This window comes from Aptenodytes forsteri, unplaced genomic scaffold (genome assembly GCF_000699145.1).
Source record: "Aptenodytes forsteri isolate BGI_AS27 unplaced genomic scaffold, ASM69914v1 Scaffold69, whole genome shotgun sequence".
NCBI classification, from domain to species: domain Eukaryota; kingdom Metazoa; phylum Chordata; class Aves; order Sphenisciformes; family Spheniscidae; genus Aptenodytes; species Aptenodytes forsteri.
This window is the reverse complement of record NW_008795885.1, coordinates 2,707,607-2,721,371: the sequence shown is the minus strand read 5'-3', so window position 1 is coordinate 2,721,371 and position 13,765 is coordinate 2,707,607. Positions and strand designations below refer to the sequence as shown.

Genomic DNA, 13,765 nt, shown 5'->3' with positions numbered 1-13,765 from the left:
TGGCATTTGTCTTCCCAAGTCACCGTTAGGCGTGATGGAGCCCTGCTTTCCTGGCGATGGCTGAACACCTGCCTGCCGATGGGAAGGAGTGAATGGATTCCTTGTTTTGCTCTGCTTGTGTGCGCGGCTTTTGCTTTACCTGTTAAACTGTCTTTATCTCAACCCACGAGTTTTCTCACTTTTACTCTTCTGATTCTCTCCCCCATCCCACCGGGGGGAGTGAGCAAGCGGCCGTGTGGGGCTTAGTTGCCGGCTGGGGTTAAACCACAACAGTAATATGTAGTAGATACACAGTATTTTGTGTTTTCAAAACACTGTACAAACACTAACGCTCAGAACAACTCTGTAAAGGTAGATAAATATACACAAGTAAGAGTAATTTCTTTTCTGATTAAATTAAGCAAGGGAATGGAGGGATCACCAAGTTTCCCCTTGCCCTGAGACAAATACACTATATGCACTTACTGCTCTTCCTATTAAAACAATTAGCCATTTGGAATCTCTGCTGTCTCTAATGGCTTTCTGCTCCACCTTGACTGGAATTCGTGCCAAGAATCTTACACATTAAAAAAGGTCCAAATAATCCTTCTGTAATTCTTGAAAGCTGTATGCCACAAACAACAATCGACTGGACTGCAGCTTTAGAAGGCTCAAGGATATTAAATTCCCATGTGTTTTTGCTCGTGTCCTGCAGCTACCCCAGCATAAAGCTCTGTAATAGATCATATACATTGTCATATGGGACCCAAAAGGAAAGCACTTTATCTTTTACTTGTGTTGAGCTTCAATATACTGATTTGCCTTTTTCTAAAGGAATTTAAAACATATTTTTTTCTCCGTGTATGGAATCCACCCATTGCCAATCGGTTCACAAGCTTTAATGAAGTGGAAAATGGGACCACTTTTAATTTTTTTTTTTTTTCAAATTACAAACAACATCTATTTTCTGCAACAGTTTAAAAAAACCTGTACGATGTTTCCCAACACTCATAAAAAATTTTCAGCAGAATCACATGACGCTATGCCAGTTCTCATCAGACACAGAACACTTGGAAAATGCTGTGCTACAATCTGCACTGAGCTTTTTAATAAAAATAGGAAATAATTTCATACTGGTAACTTACTTCAGCTTTCATATAAAAACTCACTAAGAACATGTGTAGGCCTACCTCAGTAAACATCGATCATTTGCAAGATTAGTTATATCCTCAAACGTTAGTTTGTTTTAATGTTTTACTGTGTTAACACATAAGTCCCAATACGTAAAAAAAAATAGTGTCTTTTATTATTACTTCTTTTTCAAGCTTGCCTTCTGCATCTAGCTCTATCCTCCAGTCTTCTGTAAAAAAATAGCAAACAATTTTGAGATTATCTGTAGGAAGAGCTCCTTCTACTCTGATTGTCATCTCCTTCCATATTTCGCCCTTACAGCAGCGCAACACTGGAAGCAGAGTGCTGAGCTCAAGCATCTCTGTGCCCCTTCCTATCTCTGTACTTTATAGATGTCTGAAAGCTACTGCTTTGGTAGTAGTAATAATTGTGGTACCACAATTATTAAAAATGTATCTCAACACCATCAGACCCCTAGTAGAACAAATTCTGTCTGGACTGGGCAAGGTCATATGTCCGTATTTCCAGTGAATAATCCAGAAGGAATGATAGCAGCATTTATACCAGCTTGTACCTTTATACTGACTACTCAAGCACAGACAACAGATAATCAGGCATAAAAGTAAGGTAGTTCAGGCATTACCTGATCTGGTATAAAGCGTGCTGGTAAAAAATGAACATGTCAAAATATTTTGAACAACTCCAAACAACGACTACATTTTTTTCCTTCTGTTTCCTTCCTCTCCCTCTCCCTCTTTCTCTCCCTCCCTCTCCCTTTCTCTCCCCCCTACACTCTACAGTGCTCCTGAAGTTAAATTTACTGTGTCGCTGAACTGCAGTCTAGGACCCAACTGAACGTGCACTGCAATACTAAAATTTAGCCATTGCCTGTTGGGGTTCCTAATTGCAATGACAGCTTTGTAAGTGCATAGTATTTATCAGCAAACCAGAAGACATTGTGAGCCCTATTGTTCTGGTGGCTCTGATAACTTACTTTGTAGGTTATATTAGTATGACAGAGAGCTTAAAAAATGCTAGTATCAGCACTGCCTTGTTTGGTTAAAAAAAAAACACAGGTTTAAGGGTAAGGTTCTGATATACAAGAAATAACTTCCTTTTCAAACATAGCAACAAGCAAGAAATGACACACTCGAAGTAAAAAGTTCTTAAGATAGTGAGTAATGCCAGTAATCCTTCAGTCATTGCACACTGATCACATTTTTATCTACATTTAGAAATATTTTACTTTAAAACAGAGACATCTGGATATTGCAGAAAGAAATACCAGAACCAAGGTAAGTCATATTTAAAAATAAACACAAATTTAAACACCACAAGCATTTCTGCTTCAATTTCAGGTTCACCTCCTAAAGCTAAGTATTTAGATACATATTGTTTTAAAATATTTTGTATAATATAGGCTTGCACTGAGAGAAGTAGCTTTTTCGATGTGTATATCAAGACAGCAGTTCAACAGCACAGAGCAGCACTCCAAACAGAACTTCAGACCACAGAATAGAGAAGTGGACTGTGGATGACTTAATGCCACTGTGGAAACTGCTACCTGTTACCATGATTGCTTCCAGCTCACGTAACATATCTGTAATGCCAGATTCTGAATTCTACCACAACTCTTTCCTGACATCTGACTTTTCATTATAAGTATCTTGGGATCTTTAAGTGACTCAAATCATTATTAATTATGCACATCCAAATAAAGACCAGCAGTCCCATCACAGCTTCACCATACTAACAATAAGAAACAATCCTTAGTTTAGGAGAGTTTACAGTCAAGGCAGGCAAGACAAAGAAAAGATATGCACAGAGAAGCAGGGAGATTTACTCAGAGTCAACAGAAGGAGACACATCCCGAGTCCCCAACAGCTCTGGTGCCATCTCTATTCTACCACCAAGGCCCCTCTTCAATCAAGATGCTGGTTTAATGTCTTACCTGAAAAAAGAATAAATGTCATCACTAACAATACTGAAAAAATGAGGGAAAATAAAAACAGGTTTGTTTTTTTTTTCTCTAGAAATTTAGATACCAACTACATGCTTTCAGAAGCTTTCACCTGCAAAAAAAAAGACAATACTCTCTAGTCAGCTTTATGATCTAGGACAAAAATTTGCACATAGGTGGGGTATATCTAAGCATACTGAAAAAAATACTTCTTTCTGAATTTCTTTAAATTTGGCAGGACTGAAAAGATTTCTGTCAATTAAAATTCCAATTTCAATGACAGATTTTCATGTATGATTACAACAACAGAGTTGGAATATGTAAGCCAATTTCCAAAGTCTTAATGAATATTTCTATTCATTAGAGAATAGAATATTCATTAGGTAAAAATCTAAATCTTCAGAAAATATGAATCATTCATGCAGAAGGTACATTTACATGGCAAATCCTGACATAGGACTGCCTAATGCAGACTGCCACCAGTGTCAAAACACTATCTTTACCAGCACCAGATCCCCACACCAAACCTCTGTCCTTCCATCACAGAGAATCTTTGAATTCAGAGATCATCACATTTCCCTACAGAGTACTAAGTTGGTATATTATTACTACCTGTAACAGAAGAGCTCAAGTAGGCTTTTCCATGCTATTCAGGAAGCAGAAATTCCCAGCACAAGTAAAACCTGCAACTAGAAATACTATACAATGTCATAAAGACAATAAAAACGAAACATGAGGAAAAAAAACAGAAGCAACAAGAACACATTTCCTGTTCAATCATATATCAAACTACTCAGAGCTCCAGAACAAAAATACCTCATTACACCCCACCATAGCTGTCCAATCCCATTACAATGCCTCTCTCCGTGTCCCCTCTTCACACATACATACAGCATAGACACTAACTCTGCAATCTATGGATTCTTACTTCAGAAGCTTTTGTTTATGTGTTCCTTTACAGACTACAAATCCATAGATTGTAGAGGAACACACAAAAATACCTTCTGAAAGGAGAGTCTTGCAATTGTTCCCACACAGAGCCATGTCCTGGTATGTCCAAGCCTGAGCAAGGACAAAAATACATTTTTCTTTTCGAACACAGGTTGGAAGGGGAGGAGGGAAAGGATGACGATCTTTATCTCCAAAAATCTCCCAGGAATGAACTCTGGCTTTTTAATTTAAGAATAAAAACATCAAGTCTCTAAAAGCATTTAGAGGATCCAATACATTGTTAATGTTACTTTCAGAGCATACATTTGTTCTAACTGATTTTTCAGCCCATAAGGTATTTTTCAAACATGATTTTTTAGGAGCAAGGAATATTAAAATATCAGACAGATAAGTTACATAATCTTTGTCTTTTTTTCATTAGGAGGCTGCAGAAGAGCATTATCTGTGCTGACAGTGTCTGGGCATTTTGACTAATCTTTTTATAGTGCTTCAATTTAATAACATCCAAGCCTGGAACACACTCTGTGCCTGATAGGCAGCTCACACAAATCCAGAAAAAAAATTTTCTTTGAAGTCACTACATTTTTTACACTAGAAATACCATGCATCAATCACACTATAAATTACATATGTTGATCATGCCAGAGCCCCCTCAGCTCGGCTGTGGATTCACATTCATGTTCTAACTCATGTTCCTAAAATCAGCAGTACAGCTCACTGGTCACATACCAGCAAACCTGCCTCTTAAAAAACTTTGTCAAAGTCAAAAGATGTCAAAATGACTCCAGAAAAGCTGACCTTCCCCTTTCAAAGGATGCTTTCACCTATATAATTTAACATAAGATTTCAAAATAAGCCATAAAAATAAATCAGATTTTTTCAAAAAGATAAACAATCTGTAGCAGATCTATGAAATAGAGCAGAAGTGTATCCAATCTAAAAGTTGCATTCAGACTTGATGGTCACTATCCAGGAGCACATCCATTAAAGTTGCCCATTTAAATCTTTTCTTTAAATTAGGATAGATATATCAGTGTAACTGAAACACACAGTAACTCTATAAATTCTGTAATTATATTTCACATTTACAGTCTCAACACCCCTCAAGACGACAGTATGGGAAAATATCAGGTTTGCAAGGTTGACTAGTACTTCACAAAGCCCATTTCAACCAGGAAAGAGGAGAAAGTTCACCCAAAGATTTGCAAACTCTACCTCAGCATCTCTGAAGCCATAAAGCTGAGAACACTCTTGTAAGGCTACAGGTGTTATTGCTACCACTAGATGAAAGTTTTATCCAGATCTCCACTAGAATCCATTTAAGAAAGTTTCTCCTTAAGATACTTTGATCTAAGCATACTGGGTTGCTGTGCTCACTTTTCTAAGACTTCAGCAGTTCACAAACGCTGTTCACCTTTTTGGTTTGTGTAGTATACAGTTTAAATATAATGTAAAAATATGCTATGTCTAGTATTTGATAGCCACATTCCACTCGGTTCTATTGCAAGGCTGCAATATTTTAAAGGATTAACAATAAGGATTTATCACACTTCCCAAAACATCTTCTGACCAGGGAAAACATATACCTTCTCTAGTGGCAAGACACAGTACACTCTTCTACATTACAAGTTGCATACACCTTTGACACTGACGGCCAAGGCCATGTCCAGTAGCAGAGGTGGCATTGAAGTAGGAAATGGTGTTTACCTGCTCACGAGAAGTACTGGAAATATACTGGCATGCTTGTTGCATGGCCAGAGACCATTCAGGAAGCAGATGCAATATTAGCGTGACATTTACTTGCTGACTGTCTTAATGAGAAGACTACCAAACCCAGGAAGATAAAACAGAGAGATTGTCTGAGGTTTAATCCTAGCCTTGAATGCATACAAAACCTGTTCCCCATTCTGTCAGTGCTATTTCCTCACATGTATGTACAGCGTAAGCACAAGCTGATGCTTGTTCTAAAACAACAGAGACACACATGGGAAAGTACCTCAGGGTGGGGATTGCCACTGTTGAACTTTTCCCTTGCCAGTGAGGGTTGGCCCAATATCCTGCTCTTCTGCTGGTTACCCACCTCACCCCGCAGCTCCCCTCAGACTTACTCACTGGCCTCATGTACACAGCTTCAAGCCATGCAGCCCCTTTTCTTTCTGAAATTCTTCTCCTACATAATTTTTTCCTCAAAGTGTAATCTCTAAGTTTAGCAGCAGTGGAACACAAATCTTAAGTGCAATATTGTCCTACCATAAAATTATTAAAAAAGTCACAAGTTAAGCCTTTCAAACTTGGCTCTCTCTTTACTTCTTCATATCTGGTATTACATACAAGATTTCGGTGAAACCCTCCTTATGAACTCACTATTCTGCTTCCTACACAAACACAAACTTTGAATCCTATTTTCCCTTCCCCTCCCCAAAATTTTAAATACCCCATTGTTAAAATAAACAAACAAATAAGTTACTGAAATTTCCAAGACAAATAGCCCATATGTTTATTCCAGTCAATGTAAAGGGTTACAGAATATTTAGCTGTATCTAATGCTGCAAGCCACAACATTCACATCCTAAACACTTGACTTCCAAGCACAAAGAAAAAAGCAGAAGGTATAAAGTATGTAGCTGAAGCAGCATGGTATCTTCTAATTTTGCTGTGCAGAAAAGAATATATCCTTTTTAGAAGTTATGCACCATCAACTTATACAGCAAGTGCTAAAAGAATATAATAAACAATCACATTATACAAATCATCTACATCTAAAGTGCTGAATGTATTGCATGCAATACTATAATACCGGCCCTTATCCCACAACAAAATCTCTTAGGCATAGTTTTACCATCAGCAAATTCACAAGGCTCACTTTAATGAAAATTATATCTGAGAACATAATATGGCTCTTAATCCAAGGATATAATTTAGCCCTTAAGTATATGTCCTGGTTTCAGCTGGGATAGAGTTAATTTTCTTCCTAGTAGCTGGTACAGTGCTGTGTTTTGGATTTAGGATGAGAACAATGTTGATAACACACGGATGTTTTAGTTGCTGCTGAGTAGTGCTTACACTAGTCAAGGACTTTCCAGCTTCTCATGCCCTGCCAGCGAGGAGCTGGGGGGGGGCCCAGCCAGGACAGCTGACCCAAACTGGCCAAAGGGACATTCCATACCATGTGATGTCATGCTCAGTATATAAACTGGGGGGAGTTGGCCAGTGGCAGCAAATTGATAGCTGCTCGGGGACTCAGTGAGCGTTGGTCAGCAGGTGGTGAGCTTATTATTATTATAATTATTAATTATTATTTTATTTCAAGTATTAAACTCTTTTTATCTCAACCCACGAGTTTTCTTACTTTTGCTCTTCCAATTCTCTCCCCCATCCCACCGGGGCCAGGGGGGGGAAAGGGGGAGTGAGAGGCTGTGTGGTGCTCAGTTGCTGACTGGGGTTAAAACACGACAGTATACAACTGAGAAAAAAATCATTAAGCTCAGTTCTTATATTTGCTTCATGTTCCTACACTACTAATTTAAACTGTCCCAGAATTAGGCATGGGCATTAACAGATGACCACATTTTGCCCAATAGGTGTACTAGGTCAGACCACAGATTTCCCTACCTCAGCCCACCATCTCAACAGTGGATGGCCAAGGGAGCGTATAAGAACAAAGCTAGCATGTAGTGATAGCTCCCCAGAATGCTGGGGCTTAAAGCCATCCGAGGCTCAGGGACTTGCTGAGTCAAAGGTGGCGTTTTTGAATTTGGAAGAAGAAGAAGAAAATATAGATTAGATAATCTGGCTCCTTCTAGATGAACACTTCTTTCTCCAGAAAAACTGAATGAATATGTACAAAGCGTATAAATTCTGATATAAACTTTCATTTTTAACTATGTAAAACCAGTCTGTAATTGCAGTTTCTGTGCACCGAACTGTTTACCCATACATGTTTGCAGTAACGTTCATGATGTTGGCTTTAAAAATATGCCTTGTGATTGCATGAAAAGTTTACAGTATTGTATGACTGAAAAATTGAAGGGATCCAAAGAGCACTCGACTAATTTGGGTGTCATGTATGGCATACAAAATACATCCTTCCTTGACCAAGCCTTAAAAAGCAAAATCTGCAAATCATGTTAAGCCATAACATTGACAGGTGAAGGCCCATTTCATAATAGTAGAACTGAGCTTGGTTGGACACTGTTACTTATTTACAAAGGTAACAAAGGCTGTCGTACATTCTCATAGAGTACAGCAACAGCCACCTGAAAATTCTAGATTTTTCAGATTTGCCTCTCTCAATGTATCATATAGTAAAATATCCCAAACCTAACACCACCACCAAGCAAACCTTGCTATGTAAAAATAATGCTGCTTCTACCTCTCTATGCAGCTACAACTCGCTGAATCTACCATGCAAACAGCATATTGGCTAATCTTTCTTTCTTTGGACAGAAGGAAAAGAAGGTTGAAGGGAGAGAAAAGCAGAAGAAATGGGGTAACATATATTGATACATGTATCAATAAACAACAGCTTGAACTCTAGAGCTAGGGAACCACAGAGCATGAGTTTTGTGGAAGTCTGACTGACCTATGACAGAAATCAGATTTTTTTTCTGCTTTCTGCATGACCTTTGGACAGGGGCAAGGGGAGTAAATAAAGTCTATCAAGACCTCTGTTTACCTGGACAAGAGTTTAGGAATAGCAAACATCAACCACACACAAGTTTCTACAATCACACTGTGTCTTGAAAAAAAGATATGCCTTAATTTTTGCCCATTTCCCAAAGAGGGATGTAAATCTCAAGTAGAAAGTTTCAATACAAATGGAACGAGTTACAATAATTTCATTTTCTGTTTTGTCTAATGCATCCATTCAAGAGTGCATTTACTACATCTTCAGGGCTTCGTAGTTTTCCTGTTTATTTTAATAACAGTAGTTTCATGCCTAGAGCTCCATGTACTGAGATAAAGAGATCAAGCCACCTACACCAAAACCCACTGTACGTCACGTGAATCATAGTCTTTCTTGGTCTGTTATCATATTTGCCATTCAGACATATACACTGGTAGCAGCCCACTGTAATGTGAAAATCTCAGCTGACTGTAGAGGTAGAGGTGAAAACACACTGAGACAGCAGTCATTTAATCAAATTCCTGTTGTAGCCAGTTCCAAATTTTTCCATTGTTTAAATGAACACAATGCTACTGTCTTCCATTGACCAAAAATAAACACAGCATACAGAAGCTATAGCCAGAAAGGAAGGAAAAGGGGGAGAGCATGTCAAAGAGGTGAGAAACAGATATATAAACTGTATGTACAGCCTTTATCCGGGGCTTTCTATCTTCAATTACAGCAAGCAAAACAGTACCAGTCACCAATAGGAGAAGGCCTAATATGAGCACACAAATTACAGGGAGTTTGTTGAGTAATTAAAGGTTAGAGTTGAGCAACTAACTGCATCTCAGAGTACTTACGCATCTTGTCCCCTATGGGAGGTGGAATATGATGCTTCTGTAAGGCCTCCATGTTTCATTGAAAGCACACTGTGTTATCCAAGACCAATGCTGAAGCTGACCCGGCCCTTTGAGTGACACAGGCTAAAGCACACTCACGCAAGCAGCTCAAATTGCAAAGATGAAGACTAGCAGCAAAGAAATGATGATTAGCAGCTGAGGACAGTTAGGAGTGTAAGATCTTCCCTGGTATGTCTGCAGTTAGAAAAGGGACTATTTCTGACTCACCTGTAGCACCAGAGTACAAATGTAGATTAAGTACTAAAGTAAGCTTGTTGGAAAAAACAAACAAAAAAACGCCAACAAAAATGTTGCATGGTGCACAGTCACAGACTTCTTTCAATATTTCCCATGTTAAAACATCAGAAGAAAAAGGTATTTCTTACAACAGAAGTCTTACTCTGTCGATGTGTGAAGTAAACTTGAATCGGTAATATTTCAAGGTAGCAGTGCTACCAGTACTGCCTGCTCCAAATAACGACCCAAGTATCAAATCTTTGCGACACTCCACATTTTATGTGATCCTGCACAGTCTTGAAAATTAAATGTTGAGGGGATAGAAAGCAGTGATAGCAGGCTATCAATGCAACTGTAGCCAGAAACACCATGGCAGACTCCTACCGAAAGTAACCCGGGCTTTTATGCTGAGTTTATGAACTCCATTTATGCTGCATTGCCAATACACAATTTCTAAGCAATCATTTGAAAAAGTAACACAGAGTTAATGAAATTGAACTCTTTTGTACTTAAAGGAGGAACACATATGAAATTTCTTTCACAAGAACTGCCCAGTCACAAACCTACTGTTCCCTTGCATGGCAGGGTACTGCACTTGCTTAGGTCTCAGGCATTTACTCTGCTTCCCCCTACACTGTTTTCCCCCTCACTAGCCTACTGATTTTTTTTCCATTCTATACCTCAATGTCTCCTTTTTCTGTACAATTAACTCCAGAAATTGTTAACTCTCTCATTCTGCCAAGCGTTTCCTACCTAATATTCCTAAAAACCCAAACATATAAAGTAAACAAAGGATATGTTACAGCAAAAGGTGTATTAAAGAAATGGGCAAAAGGGAAAGAGAAGCATTTCAGTTAAACTGGGACAATACACACTGCAGATTCAATTTTCTACAACATGACCTCAATCAAATGCTTGGGATTTCATAGCTTAACTAAATTAGCAGTTCTCAGCAAAGCCCATAAGGATGACATATCTAAGACATTTCAGTAACTGACAAAATGTGCCACTTCTAAAACATTTATTAAGCATTTGCATAACAGCTGATATGGCTTTAATTTCAAATTTATTAAAAACACACAATCATGTTACACAAAACCAAACATACCCACAATTATAAGAAATAACAGCTTACTATGGTTTCCAGTGGAAAAGCAGAAAGTTTCCCATGGCTTGTTTTCTTTTAGGCAAGGAAGGAAAGTAACCTAATTCATCTAACCTAAAGAAACAACATCACCTTGGCTAAATACAAGCAAACACAACTTCTGCCAATGTTGTTGTCTTACCAATAAATATTTGCCATCTTCTACTCACCCCACTTCCCTCCTAAATTAGTCACCATCTGCTTAATCTCAACTGAGATCTCAGTATTTCACCTACTGCAAAGATGAATGTTGGGTATAAACACAGCTCTTGGGAGGCAAGGCAATCTCTGCTGCAGGATAACAGGAGAAATGTCTCTACATGGTTACAATCATTTGCTTTTCACCGCTTATTCAGAGGAAAGCAGCAAAAAAGTTCAGGTCATTTCCTGACTGGCACAGCAAGTTATAGCAAGATACACATTCTATTAATTTTTAATTGCATTGCTTGCAGACTGAAAGCCCAAAAGGGGAGCGTTTCTTTTTCAAGCATAAAGAAGGGCACTGAAACTGCTTACCTCACTCAGCTCTGCAGGGGAGTCATTTCCATATTTCATAGCAACTCCAGAATTCATGATTAGACTTCTCGGGGCTTGACGATTTCTGCAGATTTTAATGCTTCGAAGCTTTGTTCAACTGATTCAATACTTTCTTCTCCAAAATTTTTCCGTCTTGCACATTCTGCTCTAGACAGCCATTTTTACTCCACATTGATAGTTTCAATTAATGATGCAAGATCTTCTAAAAGCACCAAACTGGTTTTGACTTCACAGACAATCCATTGCTGTGAGAGACTTGTTAATACTGTGAAGTGCTCAGAGAATGCAGGGAAGGAACTGCTTGCCAGGATCCCAGGGCTGTCTTAGTCCATCCGCAAGGCGTGCTTCATCTCTGCTGCCTTTTTTATGCCGCTCTTTTCCACAACTCTGCTTAAGGGCATCTCCCAATGCCGCTTAATGCGCTCAGAAAAATTTGATGAGCGTCACGCAAGTTCACAGAGAAATTAAAAGGAGCGTGCTGCTACAGTCTTCAGTGTTCGGGGAGGGAGAAGCGAAAAGAGAAGAAAGCTCCCCTCCCCGAGACAAACCAATGCTGCACTTCACGCTAAAGTTTCCCCTGCCAGTGAGCCCGGAGTTTAAGTGGTTTATGATCAAACACAGCTGTCTTGCTGCTGGCTAAAGGGTGCATGGAAGGGGCGGTACTAAAAGGAGCGTGCAAGTGGGAGGGAGAGAGCTACAGAGAGTTCATTTTGGAATTACAGGCATCTTTCCAGCTTTCTGCATACTAATTACTATACACGAAACTATAAAGCTAAGTAACAGGAAGTGCCACCTGGATAACAATAAAGTGGATTCCTATTTCCCTACTCCCATGTGCAATTAAGTAAGGAAAGTTGGGGGGCTTTAGGGGGTGGGGGTTGTAATGATTTCAAAAGGTCACAGTAAGCCCAAAAGCACCATTAGAAAGCTGCAGATTTCACATAACACACCGATATTTTACAAAGACTTTGGGGAGATGCTACTGGAAGAAGGGGAGAAAAAAGCATTTGCTTTCAACATTCCACTAATAATCTAGAAAAATCCTTAACAAGCTGGATTTGTGGACATGCTGCACCCATTACAAGAACAGACAACCTCCTTTCCCCTTCCCTCCATCCCCTAAAACATAGTGACAGCCCCACACACTTCGTGATGCTGGATTATGATGTACTTTTGGAGTTAGAAGTAGGAAATACCATACTCTGCACCTGAAATTTACCTGATCATCTTAATACAATGTATTAGTAAATAGTCAAATGAGTTCAGAAAAAAAACCCATGAGAAACAGGAATAAATGTTATACAAGCTGTGGCACAATTCTCGCACCCTGGCAAAAACATTTACACGGGAAACAATGCTCTCCAAGAGGAACATTTTGAAAATCATCTTGTGATTTTTTCTTTTCTCCTCTGCTAATCACAGATTAATATCAGCATGCAGACATAGGGATAATTCATACAAATGACAATACAGAAAGTGCATTAAGAACAAGAACCAAGACAGACACACATATATCGCTCTATGATACTAAAAAGCAGTAGCACTTTCTGGGTCCCTGTCCTTCCTCTGTGCCCAGCATCAGGAACTGCAACTCTCCTCTGGCTCAGGGCGTAAGGGGAATGCCACAATCTCTTTACAAGATGTTTTACTTTCATCCTCCAGGTCTATTTTCCAGCCTTTCCTTTCTCTTTTCTGTGTTTTTCCTGTTCTCCAGTTTGCTTTCTAGTCATCCGTATTTTTGGATTTCCCTTCTTCTTTTCATGCCCACCTTGCATTGCCTCCATTCTTCGTTATTTTCCTCCTTGAGAGCATCCTCCCTGTCTCGCCTTTACATTCAGTTCTGTCTCTACGTCTAGTGCTTGTCTGTATATTCCTCCTTACCCATCTGCTTTGTTCCCGACATATGTTTCCACTTATGGCTGCTCCAGCGTGGGCCACGGGCTGCACTGCTCTCTGCTGGCAGATGGCTGCTGGCTCAGCCACAGCAAACGGCGCAGCGCCGCACTGGCCAAACCGCACTTTCCCCCTCCAGTGGGTAGGGAGCCGGGAAGAGGCAGAGTCCTCCAGACTGCAGACTGCAGTCCGGAACAGTATACCCACAGCAGTTTTGTACACTGGTTTCCTGTGCATTAAAATGTGATTAACAGCGTTTTATACCCAGGAACAAAGGTACTGTATAATGACTTACCTCATTTCTCATACATGAGAAAAAAACAACTTCTGTTCAAAAATTCCTGCAGCTGACGCAGCACGTTTAAATTTTTTTATCTTTTCCAAGTTATGCTTTCACAAAGGGGAGGGTCACAGAGTTCTTGTAT

General features: G+C 39.3%; 1 protein-coding gene across 1 annotated transcript in view; it reads right to left on the bottom strand.

Annotated features, from left to right (window-relative positions):
• The window catches only part of LOC103903045 (colorectal mutant cancer protein), a 159,957-nt gene extending 148,290 nt beyond the window's left edge, over positions 1–11,667 (bottom strand). The window contains exon 1 of the mRNA XM_009284174.2: positions 11,427–11,667. Within this exon, the coding sequence (XP_009282449.1) occupies positions 11,427–11,483 (57 nt within the window). The 5' untranslated portion in view covers positions 11,484–11,667. The remainder of the gene's footprint in view (positions 1–11,426) is intronic.
• Positions 11,668–13,765: the final 2,098 nt, after the last annotated feature.